The sequence below is a fragment of the Corvus moneduloides genome, chromosome 3 (genome assembly GCF_009650955.1).
Source record: "Corvus moneduloides isolate bCorMon1 chromosome 3, bCorMon1.pri, whole genome shotgun sequence".
NCBI classification, from domain to species: Eukaryota; Metazoa; Chordata; class Aves; order Passeriformes; family Corvidae; genus Corvus; species Corvus moneduloides.
In genome coordinates, this window is record NC_045478.1 from 22,055,481 (window position 1) to 22,074,087 (window position 18,607).

Below are 18,607 nucleotides of genomic sequence, written 5' to 3' on the forward strand. Positions count from 1 at the left end.
TACATGTGCCTTTGACATGAGAAGGAACAGGCATCCAGCTGGTTCTGGAGGCAAGACAATTTCAACAGCTATCAATTTACATGAGCAAATGTGAACGGGAGAGGTGTCATTTACTTTGAAATTTAATAGTGTTTTGAAAAACATGAATGGATTGATGCCCACTTCAGGAAGCTGAATATAGTCCCATAGTTTTTGCTACTTCCTTAAGCAAGTAGAGTCTAAGCTGTTTTGACTTATTAATACACCATTTATTATTCACTCATTATTGCCAAATGATAAGGCGCCACTGAGCTTTCCTATACCTCAGTCTTTTTAAAAAATATTTTATGTGTATAATCACAAGCAACAAAACCAAATATTTACCTCCCTTTTAAAATAAACAGGATTTTCAGCTGCATGTTTTTGAGCTGGATATTGTATTTACTGCCAAAAAACATTTATTGGTAATAATCTGTCTGTATGTTTAGTCCTAGGTAAGATCCGAAGTGCTGTTGGAAGTGCTCAGCTCCTCATGTCTCAGAAATTCCAGCAATTTTATTGGCTTTGTCAACAAAATCTGGTAAGTCACTTTGCCTGGCTGTTCTTGAAGAGCTTAAGGTTAGTCATCCATAATAGTCCACAAATTGTCACTTTAAATTCTAGAATTTAATATTTTAATTCAAAAACAACAAAAACAAGTGTAGTGTACCCAGGCAGTAGCATTCTGAAATGTTATTTTCATGTCCCATATTTACTTCTCCCTTTTTTTTAACTTAGTCCTTAAGTATGATGTTAGTGGATTTTTTTTTAAGCAAATATCTAATTTCAGTAATCTCAGTCTGATTATGTTTTGCTTTTCTCTTTTTGCTGCCCTTATTAAAGAAAAGAAAATTAGAAGGGAACAAATGAGAGTTTTCGGAGGCATAATATTATGGCTTATTTTTGCAATACCCTAATATAGTAACTATATTTCAGGTAAGAAAGGGGAAAATTTTCACATTACAATCAGTGGAAAATAGTAAAATAGAATAGTGGAGAATACATGATCCAGCTTTCTACCTACCTGAAAATAGGACTGATCATGGAAATGAGACATCTATAATGTTCATAAAATTGGGTTGGATAATTTGCACTGCCAATTATATATAAGATGTCCTGGGGCTAAAGGAACAGATACATTATATTACTTATGAGAGTTACTGCTATTGTTCTGGAAGTTATTAGAGGCTAATTCAATTCTAAATGTTATCTTCATTAATATGACAGCAGCCATCAGTGATACAAACGTTGTGGCAAGATGATACTAATCAATAGGAGAACGTAATTCTTCTAGCTACAGCTGGTGGTACACCTTTCTTTGTCTCTCTCAAATATCAAGTGTACCTTTTCCTTCTGACTGTCCCTACACCTCATATATTGAAAGTACTGAATTCTGTTGTGTGCATGACAGCAGACGTAACCTATACATCTGCTTAGATACTTTTCTTTGCTCACTGGCATTTGTCACATAACTTCCAAGGCAGAGCATCCATTCTGCAAAGACCCACTTGCTACTTTCCATCCATAAAGTTAAACATTCAGAATACCTGAAATTGCAATGAAACAATACTGAGAAAATAATGCTGGAAATGTCATACCTTCTGATAGACAATAATAAGATATATGGTCCTCATTAGGAAAGAATCTGATTATCCACTTCAAAAGTCCTGTCAGAACAAGAATTTTAATAGCTGTTACAGAATAACAGAGGAAACATACAAAGTAAGACAAGCAAGAATTGACCACATCTGTATTATCAATTACATCATGTGTGCTTCCTGTCTAGTAATTTGTTTCATATCAAAAGGAGAAAATTTTCATCATTGTCTGAAAGTTTCTCACTGCAAATTTAAAAATGCCCTCCACTACCTGATTGATTAAGCTATGCAAACTAAGATTTGGAGAGCATAACCTCCACTCCACTTCATTTATCTTCAAGTGGGCCTAGCACTTGCGCTTGAGAGCATTACTGTAATAGCAAGTGCAGCTCCTGCTCAGCACAGCCATCAGCTGTTTGAGAGTGAGAACAATTCATTACTGCAAAAGCAATAGGAGCACAAGGAGAAATCTACAGCTTTTAGACAACACGACCAAAAAGCTGGCAAGATTTTACTTCTCTTTTTCCCTTTTGGAAAATAAACCTCTCAACTCCATAACAGCAGCTTTATCCCACTCTCAAGATTTAGGCTCTGAATATCCTTCCATTAAATCAGTAATGGGCTCTGAAGAAAGCAGCAACCGCAAAACTGTCTTTAGGTCATTCATGTTTGGAGGCTTTTCTTCCTATACATAATGATAGAATTTGTTGCTGAATAGTCACTTAGCGCATACCTACAGCAGGCTTTCCATAGGCTCCTAAGGCAGCATCTCAGTGCCCCACAGGAGTGCTCCTAGCTGTGCATTCCCTCTCTCAAAAACATCCAGCACGTAAAAGGGCTGCCACATGGCAGTTTCTCTGACAGTGCTCAGCATCTGTAAGCATAAATGTAGGACACAGGAAAACAGCATCTACTTTTGCCAGTTCAAAATGCAACAAGGGTTTAAGAGGAATATACTTAGTCAAACTGAAATTTAACCAGGCAGCTCGCCTATGGGCTTTTCTAAAGGGTCATGGGAACTTCAAACAGCACATTTGATTACGCTCTGTGTTAGGAAGTCTTATCAAAGACTCTCACTTAGGGTAAATTCACAGAAATGTAAGCTTCAATGAAGTTTTTTTTTATTAATCTGGCTGGCTATCTCTTACAAGTATACTGTTCCCACTGACTACTTAGAAAAAACATTACTGATTAATAACTAGTCCCTTCTGCATTATTCACATTTGGTTTTGTAACACCCTTTTTTTGTCTTTGAAGTGTCCTCCTCCATGCTCTCTAGTCAGTAGAGATCCTGCTCAGCTTGTGTGTCATGGTTGCAGGCTAAAACAGAGCAGCTTGAGCACCAGCTAGGAACTTTTTGCTTGCTTTAGGCCTCCGTCAGAAGGAAGGCTGCAAATTCCAAGTAAGATACAAATACATGAGCCGTTTCCAAGAAGAAGCAGGTTTAAGCCAGTCTTTTCAAAACTTAGTTAGCTGTAATAGTTCTCACTTGTGCCAGAATTTATTCATGAACTGTGGATGTGTAAGAAGCAGCAGGCAGCCCTCTTGTGTCCATACCACACACGGCACAGCCCTCTGCAAGAGTTGTGCTGGAGGCCATGGTCTTCACAAACACCATGAGCAGAGTGGGGCACACAAAAGTACAGAACAGCAATTAGCCGTGATTCAGAACGCAATGGCCTTGCAATGAGTGGCATCATTTTCTGGCTGGTTAGAGGTAACTGGGGAGAGTGACTGAGGAGATCCGGCAGGAGACAACAAATTACAAGATAAGACAGACTGCTGTGGGACTGTCCTCATGAATTTCACACAGGGACTCAGTTCCTAAAGCCTGAAATGTTGACCTCTGCAGAGTAAGTAACACAACTGACATAAATTTTAAATTGTTTTGTTAAAAATTGGGATCCACCCAATGAAGTAGTTTTCAGTAAACACTAATCTGGAGTTGTAATGTTTCCCAGAAGTCTCTCATAGTCTATATGGCCAATTATCTTAAATCCCTGAAGCTCCCTATTAGAAGGAGACTTTCTTCAAGTGAAGAAGACTTCTAAATTGTTCTTGGCCCAGATTCCAACAAGGGTCTAGGTATGGGTGACACTACATGTTGTCATGCCCAGTTCCAGGCACTCATCTCCCACAGTGGCATCTGTAAACCCAAGTTTGAGAAGCAATTACTAGTTTAAAAGCCTTAGAAATGTGTGATTCAAGGGAGGAATTCAATAGCAATGCTGACTTATCTCCCAGTTTCTAGACAACTGAGGGGTTTGTTTAAATATAAAATGCCTTCAACCACTAGATTTGTAAAGGGTGAGGAACAGAGCCTGTCATAACAGCAGTGTTACTAACATAGCAAACTAGCTTTTGCCCAGGAAGGTAGAGATCCAGAGTCTGTTTGACATGGTTTTGACTTCCTCTCTCCCAGCTCCATTCTTTAGACCATCATAATGGCTTCCTCCTGTCCTGGAAGGAAAAGGCATTTCTTCATTACCTTCACAGACATGTTTACCAATTAAGCCTTATTTCAATAAAGTGACAAAGCTCTCTTCTTGAACTAGTACCAGTGCTCAGAGAGCATAAGGTTAAGAGTCTGAATACCTACTTATAATACAATTTTTATCCAGCACTGGCATCAGGTTAATTATCAGATAGAGGGTCATCTTGCTAATTGTTACCACCAATGTTTGCTCCATTAAGTCTTACGAACATAGAGCCCCTTAATTGCAGCACCTGGTGGTAGTGCCTTCCCAGCTCCTGAGTGTGATTCAACTCTCTGGAGAACAAAATCCAAGCGTCCCATCAAAATTTCATACTTCATGTATACATTTGAAAATGAAAGACAATGTAAACATCAAATTCAGCATAAGCTGACAATGTCTTTGTGGCATTGTTTTGGTCTTAATCAGCTATCGTAATTTTTAACCAGAAAGACTTTAGGCTGGCTGCAATACAAACCCGTTCCCCTTGCCTTTAATAATCAGCAGACAGAGGCTGTCAGCTTGTTCCTTTTTAGAAATGCAGGTCAGCACAGCATATGGTGCTAAGGAACTTCCCATGCCGCAAATTCAAGAAAGCTCCCAACTCATTCATGTTTGGGTTGTGTAGGAGGCACAGCTTTCCAGTCACAGCTCCCAGCTGCAGAGCACACAGAGCCTCAGCACTGAGCAGTGCTGCAGCAATGAAATCTGGCTCGATGCCCTTCCTGCTTCAGTGCACACCACTGAAAGCCTCCTGGAGTACTCACATTCTCTCCTTTGTGCACTACAGGACCCGAGTGCCATGCCGAGACCAACTTCCCGAGGACCTTGCAGGTTTCTGGGACTTATTGCAGCTCTCAATTGAAGATGTCAGCATGAAGTTTGATGAACTGCACCAGTTGAAACTCAATGAATGGAAAATAATAGAATCACCTGAAAGGAAGGTAAGAAGACCGTGGACAATACCATTTACTCCCCATTTGTAGTTCTGCAGTCTCCTTGTGTTAAATACAATAGTGAAACACGATAGGTTTCTAACTCTGCAAAGTATTTAATTGGCATGGCCCAATTTTTACATGGAAACGTTCATCAGATATGAGGAGGGTTTTTCTTTTTTAACTATGTTGAGCTGAATTATATAATAAATAAAATGGATTTTGCTAAGCTAGTTTACTCCATGACGCTTTTGTTCAAATTATTTGACTCACATTCTACAGGCTAGAACAGAAATATGTTCTTATTAATTCAGACTGAAGACAATAGCCCAAGAATTTAAACAAGGTAAATTCAGATCTCTGCTAAATTTGGGGCAGCTCAAACCTGAACACTGCAGTGTTTAACCGTGCCTGCATGACAGAAATGATAATAGACCAGGAATGAGGTAAAAGCATGTGACAAAACATAGTGCAGGTCATACTAAAGCTCAGCCCACAAACTTTTGGGGGACAAAGTGCTACTGGCAAACTGCCCGCACCTCTGCCCTGCAACTCCACCATTTGGGAGATGCCCCACAATATGCTTACAAACCAAAGGTGGCAAATTGCCCATAAAAGCAGTGTAATTCTGAAACTGCCTTTCTTTTCTCTAGAACTTCATCCCTTACCTTGATTATCCCACTATCCTTGCTGATTATTGTATCAGTCAGATGAAAACAGCATTTGGTTTGAGTCAGTACTGTTGGCCTCAGGTGAATACTTGTTTGGTTTGGGAGGAATTAGGAGGCATTTTGACAACTTTTTCATTTCTTCATGCTCCTCTTGGATTTTAATTTTCAGCCAACGGGTTGGTGGATGGTGAGTTTGCAACTCTTGCTTACTAGTGACAACTGGAAGTAAGAAATTATTATAGTGACAGCAACAGTGATATTCCTAAGAGGGAAAAAACTAAAAGTGGAAAAAAAAAATAAAATCGGATTATAGGAATGGAGCCTTTATGTTCGTGTTTGAAAACAGGAAATAGAGAAAATAAAGACAGGCAGAACTGGTTATCACAGGGAATAGCATCTTGGGCTGGTGCACTGTTCCTGTTTAATGTAGAACTATGTTTTTAAATAACCATAGTTATTTAGTCTTGGCTACTGCATTTTGGTAGTAGACTCAGAATTAGCTTAAAAAAACCCAAAAAACGAAAAAAAAAAAAAATGAAGAATCTGTAAACCATAGGTGTATCAGTTCAATTTTTGTATTATTTGAATCCTGCTGTGCATCAAATTAACTGTGTTCTCCATAAGGAACAGCCCATATTCTGCACTATTACCATTACCTTAAGAAATCGTATGGCAAAAAGATCTATCATAATAACCAGATCTATCATAATAACCATATGTATACAAATGAAGCTGTGGAGTCTTCATCTTCAGGGCTATGCAGTCCAGTATTAAACATGAAATTTTAAAAATCTGATTTAACTTCAAAGTTGCATCTAATCTCAAGAGCACTTTGAATGGGGATTGTATGAAATCACCTCCAGAGGTCCATCTCTTCTAAGCTAAAGTGGTGTACAATGCCTTGATTATAGGCCCTCATATGATACTTCACGGTCTCTAAATGGAGTAAAATATCCATTTCATACTTCAAAACAATTCTTGATTTAACACCTGCAGAGAAATTTACAGCTACTTTGGTAACAAAATCTACTGACTTTCACTTTATAATTTGATAATTCTTCAGAATAATTTTCTTTAAAATGGCCCAGGCTTGCAAGCAGAACAATTAGCCCTATGTTCTCTCTCTGGTTGGCGCTTGAATGTTTCCATATAGGAATTCCTGGAGGAGACTAAACTAATAGACATGTATACACAGCTGCTATCTCATATCCAGCTGAGGCTCAACTCAGTATGATTAATTTAATCAAAAATCCTGTCCTGGTAATCTTAGAGAGTCTTTTCACTTGATCAGACCACACAGATGCGCTGAATTCCTATTGGAGAGACAGTGTGTGTTTCTGTTTATAATGAGTGTAATAATGTGTCAGCTAAAATTAAACAAATCCATATGAAAGTGAGGTGTGCAGATTGCATGTGCCGATACCTGCCGAGGGACAGTGGAAGGAAGCCCAGTCTTTTTTTAGGCACAGGACCGCAGAATGCATAATGGTTGTCAAATAAAAGGGTTTTGTCAGTGTTCCTAGTGTGGATAGCTGTTCATGTAATCCATTAGTCAGCTGATGGGCAAGCACAAATTGAGCATGCTTGATGTATGTAATCAGTATTTTGCATTTCATGTCTTTGATGTGCATGCTCTGCTGACAAGTACCTTTTGCATGCAGCTCACACTTAGTTTTAATGCCCTTTTGCAGGAAGAAAGAAAGATTCCTCCTCCTGTACCAAAGAAGCCCCCAAAAGGAAAATTCCCTATCACAAGAGAAAAATCTCTGGGACCTACCTGACAGACAACGACAAGAGGCTAGAAGAGACGGCTGATGGCTGCCAAGCGAGCAGCCTCCTTCCGGCAGAATTCAGCCACAGAGCGTGCAGACAGCATTGAGATCTATATCCCAGAGGCTCAAACCCGGCTTTAAAGACAGAATGCTGCAGAGTTCCTTTTTTAAACAAAATGCTTGTACAGTTTGTCACTTACCTGGTAATTTTTGTCTCATTCTCTCCACTGAATATGCCCTTGCTGTTGTGTTCTTTGTGCCATAAGCACAGTGGAATGCTTTTGATTTCCTCAGAATTTGCTGAGCTCACCGCCAAGAATGACTTCTTTTTGTATTATTGTCTGACTTACAATCAGCTTACAATGGATAGGGCTTGTCAAGACCTGACTTATCCAATATATTCTCAGAGGAAACAAGAAACACCTCTTGAGATGGAACCCAGCTTACTTTTGTTATTTATATTTTATAAAAAGTGTGATAATTAGGGATAAGAATAACAAACTATAAATGGGTGCATCTCACCATTCACTAGAGGCATTAGCTAATCCAAGTAGAAGGTGCTACAAATGTAAAGAGCAGGAAAGAAAGAACCCATTTATCTCCTTGACCTCCAGTTTCTTTTCCTAGAATCCAGCTAACATATTTACCCATGCGCTCTGCCACTCTTCTCATCTTTGCTACTGCAAAATAACACTAGGCCTCTCATCTCATTCGAGTTTCTGGAGATGAACAGGGATATCCAGCCACTAGAACTCCAAAGTTCATCAGAAACCAAGAAGCATACAAGTCTGGTGATGGTGGGAATGTCCACTAAGAAACGTTTGCTGTTAGCAGTATAATGACACTCTGAAACCTAAGCAAAATTGTAATGCAAGAGGACTTGAGTGATGGGTGAAAGGAAAACGGAAGCCTTAAAAAGTTAGATCTTCTGTAGTAAGACGAGTAAAGAAAAAGTTGTACTTGCTCCTTTGGACCACTCATTGCATTTTTAACACTTCTTTTACATGTTAATATTTATTTTATAAACCTTCTCTCTTTCATTTCAAGAGCTGTGCTACATGTACTATTTCAAACTCTCAAATTGTTAGAACAATTGAGTTTCCAGGGTATCCTTGAGAACAAAAAAATCTTGCTTGTTTAAAATGCCAGTTGTGATGTTGTAAACAGTTTAAGAAATATGACTGTGAGTGGTAAGTATATATAAGTTTAAATGGTTATGTTAAGGTAAAGGTGAACTGTGGTTTACAGTTGTATTTTTTTTTCTTAGAACTATTTTTCTATGCAGTATCATTTATGGCAAGAATAAGGTTCTTGCTTGCTTCAGACAGAAAAAAACATGACTCAAGAGATAAGTGATTTCCAGCCATGGAATATAAGGAAAATAATATATTTTCAAGCCTCACATTGTCAGAAGAGAGAAGTGGTAGCTACCACAGTTAAGAGGCTTTCACTTAAAACAAATTAACACAGAATTATTCCACTTCACCTACCTTCCAGGGCCAACCAAGCAATCCAGCCCTTAGAAGTCTTCAGGTAAAGACGCAATAAAATGAGTAACCTGCAGCCCCCAATTCCAAGGTTTGAATCCTACTGAACACAAGTTTAGGTCAAAACAGTGAGAATCACGTGAGAAAGACAGCCCCAGTTATCGCATTCCCTGTTTACCTGCTTTAACAAATGCAATGTATTTAGCCATAGGCAGAACAACTATTTAATTATACTCGAGCACTTTGGTTCTTCACCTGTTGAGCACTTTAAATCCAAATCCCACACACCCTGCGGCCTGATGGATGACTGAAAACATGAAGTACCGTAGGTTATGCAGATCTGACATTGCTTCAAATCTGTTTTCTTTTGTTTGTTTGTTTGTTTCCTTCTCTTTTTCCTACAGCGTGTGGTATTAAGCATGAGTTCTGTCTTTGGACAGCTGATAAAGCATGCTTGGCTTCAAGGTACATATCTTTAGAGATGAAGTTTTGAGAAGTTTCTGTGAGAAGACACCCCTGTAAATTGAGCCTGGTATCTGGTATATACTTTACCAAATAGCCTTAAACTATATTTGAAGCAAAAACCAAGACGAATGTATATCCTTGAAGAATGCAAAAAAAAAAAAAAAAAAAAAAAAAGAAAAAAAAAGGAATAAAAAAGAATAAATCCCTGAAATATTCTTCTATAGATGAAAACATATTTCCCATCCTTTGTGTTTTCAAGGCATTTTCTATTAAGAAAAGAGTTAATCTTAGGTAGTGTACAATATTGATGCTACTTCCTATATTTGTTGTACTATTTTAAATACAAAAGTACATGCAAACATTGGCATCTTTAGTCTTGAAAACCGATATCTTAAAGTGAAGCTGCTAATTAGAATATCCACACAAAACCAAAGCCAGTATTTTTCCTAGATTGAAGAAATTTGAAATAGAGACACACACACCTGTACACATATATACATATGGCAGCTGATACATTTTATCTGATTTCCTGTACACTTCCAGGAGGAATCACACTTGCCTTACTCGCTTGAACCCTCCTGCCTGCAGCAACAGGTCATGCGATTAAGACAAGTTGTACCTGATCTTGCCAGGAATCAGACTTTATGAAGAGAAATTATAAACCCAACAGATTACAGATAAACTGAGATCCCAGCTGGCCTAATAATGCTGACTTGGAGGAGTCTGTGTTCTACATTTCCTATGCCATTATAAGAAAATGCTCAATAGAAGATTTATAAATCTATTATTTCTGCTCATTCCATCTTGTTCAAACAAACAAAAAAGCCAAAAAAAAACCCTACTAAAAAAAATCATAAAAAATCAAAAGTAAACTAGATGCCTACCAACAAATCTGACAATATATTATCATCGGTGCACATTATATTTTGAAGTGCAATATATTAAATTATTGTACCGGTAACATGATATCTTTTAAGGCAAGTAAGCCATTTAAATTTACATATTGTACATCTGGTTAGTTTAGAAAGATAACATTATGCTTACCATATTTGTGTCGCAAATAAATCAAAGTCAGATTGCCTCAGTCTCTGACATGAGAAACCCTGTATCTTAATAAACATAAAACCAGATCAATTGTAATCTGACCCCACATCACAAAAATAAAAGTCAGTTAAAAAACCAACATAGGAGGAACATAAATAAACGTAAAGATAGGAACTAGAATGCTTTCTCCTTTGAGAGTTCATGGTATAGACCCACTCAGAACAGCTGAATATAGCAAAATGGTCTAGTGTTTAATTAAATATTAACTGGACGAATATGTATTTTAACACATTAAAATTATAGAAAGTCTCTGTTCATTTAGTCATTGCCTGTAAAACACAAGTATAATAAACAGAATTCAGAAAATTTAAATAAGGAAAAAGGCCTGAATGGTGAAATTGTTGATATTTGCCATACTTATTTTTGCTTTGTATGTCTTTTTAGATTCGAAATTCTTTGTAATTTGGTGAAGTACATTATGAAGTGTTTTATTATTTCATGTCCACCTGATTAGAATGGCCTTTGGCAGAATGCAAACATGAACAACATTGTACAGTTTAATACCAAAAAAACGGTATTTTAATTCATGCTTAAACCTTGACACTATATTAGATTTGAGATCAATCAGGAAGGAATTAAAGCGTGCATAGGAAAGTGTGTGAATTTCATATATATAGATAGATAGAACATATAATTCATATAATGGAAATTATTTGTTTTAAAATAAGCCCATGTCCTGCTGTATCAGTAAATTAGTACTCTACTTCCTCAGCACTGCATCTAGTATATAGTCAAGGTATGTTTGGTCATTGGGTGATATTGCAAGTAACTGCTACGTGATGGAGTGTCACACGTGGCCCGGTGTGTCACACGGGGCTCGCAGCCTCCTCGTGGCCTGCAGAAGCAGTGCCCTTGAGAGTTCCTGGCCCCATGGCACCTCAGGCAGTGCCACCATTCTGTCCCAGGCCCTCTCCATGCAGGTCCCCCCCGGCCCCTTGCCCAGAGCAGCAGGCCTCCACATCAGCCCAGCTCAGCCTTCTGCACTCAAAGCCTTGAGCCTGCCCTGCCCAGTTGGTGGGTTTGATGTCCTCCTCAGCATTTCAGTGTTGGCACCAGTGGCAGGGGCACACCAGAGGCTGACCCATCAAGTGCTGGTTTGTGCATGCTGATTTGAGGTCTGAAGCTGGTTTGGTAGCTCCAGGTGTCAAACTGTGTGCACTGAAAACCTGTGAAACCAGAGCCTCAGTGTAAGAGAGCTTAAATGAATCATGAAGCAACCTTACTCCCATTACTGTTCCTAGAGCATCTTATGATGCAGGGATAACACCCGCCCACTGCGCTCGAGGTGAGGAATATCAACAGACTCCTTAATGTCTAGAGAGGTGCTTCCTGGTGTATGACAGGTTGACACCCACACTTATACAGTGCCTTTCATCCAGAAGGATCTCCAAGCACTTTATTAGCCAACACACAAACTCCAGGCTGGGCTGCAGCTGGGACAGGTAACCCAGCATGGCAGGATGTGGGCGGTTCTCCCACCTGTGCCCATGCTGCTGGGGAGTTTCCTTCCACAGCACCCTTCCAGCATCTGGGACCTCACAGTCTGAGCCTGTGCTGAAGGAGATGCAAAGACTTGCTGAACCAGGAGGAAGACCAGAGCAAAGCAGAGATGAGGGCAATCAGTGCTCACACCATCCCTCCAGGGAGTAGGCAGGGAGTGATGAGCATCAAATTAACCTTTCAGAACAATCTCTGCCTTTTCTGCTCCTGACGATGGCAGTGAGGTCCCTGCAGTGGAAGAGCTCCCTGGGAGGGTGCCAGAGGAGACTCCTGGCTGGTGCCAGGCATGGGAACTGATGGCACCTACAGCTGAGCTCTCTTGGTCAGGAATCTTGGCAAGTCTCCCCTTTGCAAGTGCATTTTCCCCCGCTTTCTTAGCGGGAGAGATCCATCCGGGGTACTTGCTGCACGAGCAGCCTTCCCAAGCGCCCTGTTCTCTCCCCTAGTCTGCCCTCCAGCCCAACTAACATGAGGGATGACATGGGGCACAGGACCTAGGCATGATGATTGTGCTTCGGTTTGGGCAGCTGCTCTTTAGTGAGACTCAGCCCTAACCGTAAGGGTTCTTTTATGGCAGAGCAATGGGGACGCCTCTCTCTGCATGGACAGGATCAGCAGATGAGAGGCCACCATTTCATACTGCACAGAACAGAAAGAGGATATATACATATATCTATATATACACATAATGATTTTTCACTGTCATGGTTCTGGACAACTGGACCCAGGAACCACAGGCAACACTCACATTCCTGTAGGTTGTGCCACTTTCTTGCAGCTCATCCTCAACACTGACAGCTGTGGCAGGTTCACTGCCTACTGCAGCCCCATGGCCCATCAGCAGCTATTCACCATGTTCACCTCCAGGGACCATCTTTCAGGAACAGATGTTTTATGGCATACTCATATGCATACACAGTCCTGTCAGGAATTAAGCCCTCTGTATCCACAGAAATTGCTTAATTTATCTCTGAGGTGCAGATACCTCTATGGCATTATGCTGTAGCTATTTAACTACATAATAGGCTGTTCGGAACAGCAAATATAAAACCAAAATTGAAATGGAACATTGCCCAAAAGAAAATTTGGCAAGCAAATGTAGGCTGATTCAGCTCCTCTTAATGAAATAAAATTCCAATAGCTGAAAGAGGCCATGGCATTCATTACTGAATATCTTTTCCAACATAAACAATTCTATGATTCTGTATCTAAAAACAGTATTCCAGATCTTTTCTCATATGCATATTGCATTTCATAAAAGATGATCGCAGAAGAAGACTGCAAGTTCACTGCTCTACCTTTCCACACCCAGCTTTTCTCCCATTACCCTTCATTGCCAGAAGAGAACCAGGTTTTTGAAGTCAGATTGTAGTTAAGGTAAATCAGTCTGTCTACATGGCTTGCTCTTTAACTGAGGAGACACCGAACAGTTTTCATCAGCTGGCAATTTAATTCTATATTTTATTAAGGCCAAAATGTTATTTTTCTAAATTGGTTTTGTTGGACAGGATTTTTTACTTCTCTAGGTACAAAACCATGAATATTTTCACCTAAGCATAAATGAGGGGGAGGCTTATTTGAATATATAGTCATTATTCAGAAACACAGCCCATTAGTGAGGAATTTTCTTCTCCTTATCTTGCCATTCTTTCATTCAACACACTATTTCCCCTTCCTAAAGCTTCACTGTCATACAAGTTTCTTACTTGTGAGATGGATTATTGCAGAGCTCCAGGCAAAGTTCTTATCCCGGTTGTATTAGAATCAATGCTCAGAAACTGAAACCAGAGAGAAATATCAAATCTGAATCAATATAATTCAGATCAATATCTGACTCAGCAAGTCTGAGGTAGGAAGGACTCTCTGTTCGAGGTAGCAAGAGTGCCACTACTTTGTAGGAGCTCATTTTTCCTTTCAGGTAGGTCATAGTCATGCAGAGGGCTCGGTAGTAGGTTCGAGTCTCTGAAGAGAGTCCTCACAAAGAAATGCCAGCTTTGTTTATAATTACCCATGGAATCCACATGCTCATATCCATGCTTTGATTTACCCTTTGGAGGTTTAATAGTATGGCCATCTCATTTTAAAAGGGCTCAGCATGTATGTATTATTTAGTTCAATTTATATATTAATTTCCTGACTGAAATAAAATTCCCTTTCAAGTAGCCTGGCTTATATGCTCTAGAACTGTTCTTTCCTGAAGAAAAGCCACTATGACTGTGCAGGATTTTCTGTACAGAGACAAAACTCATACTTTCATTTACCATGGACATGCCAAAATAATCAAGTGTGGCCTAAGGACTAAATTAAATGCCTCCTATAGAACTTCAAGGAATGTTAGAACCAGGAAACTAGCTGTTTAGTTATCATTAAAAGTATATATAAATATATATAAATATATATATACATAAGAAATCATATCAACAATGAGGATGAACTGAGTGCCAAATATTCACCATCTGTATAAAGCTACACTTCATTAGAATTAAACTATTTTATGTAATTCTCTTTCTCATGCTTTTATGGTTCTTTTGATAAATTCTATTTAGTAGCATGCAGGATACCTAAATTGAATGTACAGTATGTTGTTTCATTGCTACAATAATTTCTTGCTTCTCAGTAATATCTTCTTTACCAGAATGTTATTTGTTACTTTGAAGACATATTTGAAAATTGTTTTATTATTGAGTTATTCTTTTTTCATGGTTCTCTACTCACCTCCAGCTGATTGTAAGAAAATGTGCTTCACTATTTTGCCCCATGGCTCTTTTATGAAGCTGCCTCTTTCAATTGGTTTATGTATTGTTTATGTTCATCTCCTGTAAATAATTCTGCAATTAAATTTTTTGAGAAAAAATAGAGTACACTCTTTATTACATTTTAAATTTTGCATTAGTTAAATCTGACATTTCCAACTAGACAGTTTGTAGACAACACTAAATTATTACTTTAGACTTTTAGCCTTTGGAGTGTTAGGAGATCAATTATAAAAACAATTTTGATAGGATTTTAGCTGAAATCAAAGGAAGACGCATGTAAAATCTGATGGAAAATAGCAAATAAGGGAATAAGCTATGCCATTCCATCAACGTGTTTTGATTTAGAGTCATTAATACTATAGGTATGCATCATCTACTGATTTTGAGTGAGAACATTGTGTATCACTAACAGAAAGAATACTAGTCTGTTTTGCTTGTAAAAAACCCCAAACTGAATTACTTGTAAGCAGCCATTAGGGGGCAGAAGTAACTGAATGGATTTGTTTTGACAAGGTGAATCCTGAAGCATCTCTCTGTGTGTTTTTACTGTTTGCAACAGAATAACCAAAAGGAGCTTCTAGCGTACTTCACAGTTTTCAGCTCCTTGCAGGGCAGACAAGTCTCCTTCTGGGAATGGCTTTAGCAACTCAGCAGAAAATTTGATGAATACTTTGCCACGTTTCTTGATTAGACAAAAGCCATGATAGGCACGAAACAAAGATGAGTCTAAACAAAGGAGGTATCAGAAATAATATGAAAATATGAATTTATTTGGCATAGAAAAGTGCCTAATTGCTTGAATCATTAGATTTTTATTGTTCATTTATTCTATATACTATTGTAACACTTAGGAGCTCTAACTACAGACCACTTGTACATTTGAACAGTGTACATTTACAAACTGAAAATTTTCCCTTACCATTAAAAGTTTATAGCCCAACCAATAGATAAGAAACAACAGATAGGCAGACACAGGAGAGAAACTGATGGGAAAAGTGAGATGCTATTAATTAAAATGAAGAGCAGCATCCCAGCATCCCATCAGTTGCCATTTGTTTTGCAGCCATCAGAAAAAGATGGGATAATGAAGTGGAAGATACCCTCAGGGATGTCTTCCCAAAAAGAGATTGAGCTCAAGAAAGATGTTTGTTTGAAAATTTAACACAGAGATGATGAATTTTGATGTCCTGAGCCAGCTGAAGGTGGAAGATGACATCTCCTGATATAATGACTGGTGCTAGGAACAGCATGGACAGGTGGTGTACAAAGAGGCTGTGAAAGGTCTTGACAGTAAGACCAATAAAATTCAACATTGATACTCTGATGGTTCATTGCTTCTATGAAGGAATTTTCATCTTTAATACCTGTTGTGGAAGGCTCAAAATTTTCCAGCTATATGTCAGCAGTTTTAATGAGAATGAAATTTAGGGAGAGGTTGTTAGAGCAGCTTAGTGGTTGTTTTTGTCTATCTCCTAACACCGGATGTTATGACACAGAGCATCACTCACAACAGTTCTGTACCGCTATACCAGAACTAAGGCCTTGATTAATTCTAGCCAAAATTCCAGTAACCTCTTAACTCTCTTAGCCTTCATGAGTTCCCTAAAATAGGCTGATCCTTCATGCAATCTGGAAAGGATCTCAGGACTAACAAGCGAGCTGTTTCTTGTACAACAGCTTCACAGATGGTTGACTGTCAGCCTTCGTATTATAGGCATAGCCGTATAGATAAGGACAGGCATCACTGATGAACTAGTAAGGTCAAGTAAAGCTGGGGCATAGATGTGACATATTTTATTTCAATTACTGAACCAAATAATCAGGTGTAGAGTACGTGCTCTGGAATTAACATATTTATTCCAGCTGAACTGCACTGACACTGATAGTGGGTTTGTGGAAGGCTGTTATTGTTTTAACTGTAGCAGCACAGCTGAAGTGTGAAAATTTTGAAATGTAGACAAGTACCTTACATAACCTATTGCAGCCCTAACACAATCCCTGCACAGACTCTGCCATGACCTCCTAAACAAGCAATTTATAAGTAGCTAGAGGATAATACAGTGATAAAAACTAGGCAACACTGGTTTGCCACCACCCTATCATGTCAGCCAATTTAATTTTCCTCTTTAACAGGATGAATGGCTAAGGAATTAGGTAAAAACAGTAGGCTGTGATAGATCTTCACTTCATTGGGCTTTTGACTCAGTTCCAGTGTATCATTTTCATATAAAACTAGGAAAATATTGTCTAAATGAATTTTTTGTAAAATTTAAACTGATGCAGCTAAAAATATTATTTTAAATATACATATATGTTTGACCTTTTGTGAAATCTGAAGGCCTTTTGAAGTGTGAGAGGGAGAAAAATCTAACCTGCTCTCAGTACTATTCAGCAATTTCATTGAAAACTTTGATGATTTACTAAAAAAATCATCATTGACCTGAGAGTATTACATTCATTGACCTGGGAATGGTTACAGGTTCTGTAGAGGATATGATCAAAATTCACAGTGAAACCAAGAAAACAGGAGTGCTTTCTAAATTCAGTGTGATGTAATTCAGTGAAGAGAAAATGAAAAATTCTATACTGAATTCTATACCAAATGCTGTACTCAGATGTGACAGAATATTCTTTTGAGAAAAAGTAGAGCAAAGAAAATGTGATCGCAAGCTAAAGGAGAGTCAACCTGATGCTAAATCAACACATGCTAAATCACATGCTCTTAAGGAAAGAGGAAATCTAATAGTGAATGTATTAGCATATCATTAAATTAGTGTGGCTTAACAAATTATTGTGCTGTGTAATCATCCATGTATACACAATCTTAAATTGTGGCACGCACACATTATTGGACATGACATGGCAAGCCAAGCTAAAACAAATTACCCATAGAAGGGAGAAGTCTTCAGATCAATAAAAATCAAAGTCGTGTATCTGAGACATGGCTCATCCTCCCCCATCCGGGCTGCTCAGTAGAAATCTCCATGGGCACTGCGTTTTGCTCTGTGTCAAGTGCTTAAGGACTTCTAACAGACTTGGGTGCAGATGGTGCTTGTGTCTGTCCTAGGTATGAGCCCCAGCAGGTCTGGGGCACAGGGCAGGATGCTTTTTGTGTGCTTGTCTGCCTGTGTTAGGAAACAGACTGTCATGTTTGGGCAATGGTGGGATACAGACTCCCTGAATCTTGCTATCTTCAACTTAGCCACTTCCACCCACATTCTGTCTGAGACAGCAGAAATTACCCTCTGAATCTCAGGCAAACAATCAAACACTAAATGTTAGCAAGTGAGCTAAGCAGAAAGGTTTCATAATGCCTTAAAGTGACACTGACTGGCTGAGTACTCAGTGATGTCACTGGGAAAGTGGCAATTCAGATGCTGGGGATGCAGGGACATGTCCTGTATGCTACTGAGGTTCTTGTTTCACTTGGTTCAATGCTGTTGAGTTTTGGTTAGAGTATTAAATCCTGTTTTGGAGGAATTGAGAAGAACTGGAGAAAATTTGAAAGAAAATAACAGGGATTACAAAATATTTACTACGCATGACATAAGTGGACACAGTTCAGAAGATGGATCTAAAAAAGACTGATATGTTTCAATACAAAGGAGTTGTTACGAGCTGTTAATGAAATTGCTTCCCCATTCCCTGGGAGGAGGTTATTAGCATCATTAGCAGAAAAGTGTAGCTTTTGTTTCTTTGGATAAGGGTAGTGAATCCCTGCTTTACCATTTAACTCAAGGACAAGGTAGCAAACATACCCTATGCAGCTTTGCAGCTGTGATCCACATCAGAACTGACTACAGAGCCACAGGAACCAGCACCCTGGC

At 38.8% G+C, this 18,607-nt stretch overlaps 1 protein-coding gene across 1 annotated transcript in view; it reads left to right on the forward strand.

The window, feature by feature from the left end:
* Positions 1-14,878, forward strand: part of DLGAP2 (DLG associated protein 2) — a 459,534-nt gene extending 444,656 nt beyond the window's left edge. Inside the window, 6 exon segments of the mRNA XM_032104583.1 lie at positions 468-559; positions 4,881-4,910; positions 4,912-5,034; positions 7,388-7,465; positions 7,467-7,499; positions 7,502-14,878. Of these exon segments, the coding sequence (XP_031960474.1) occupies positions 468-559; positions 4,881-4,910; positions 4,912-5,034; positions 7,388-7,465; positions 7,467-7,499; positions 7,502-7,609 (464 nt within the window). The 3' untranslated portion in view covers positions 7,610-14,878.
* Positions 14,879-18,607: the final 3,729 nt, after the last annotated feature.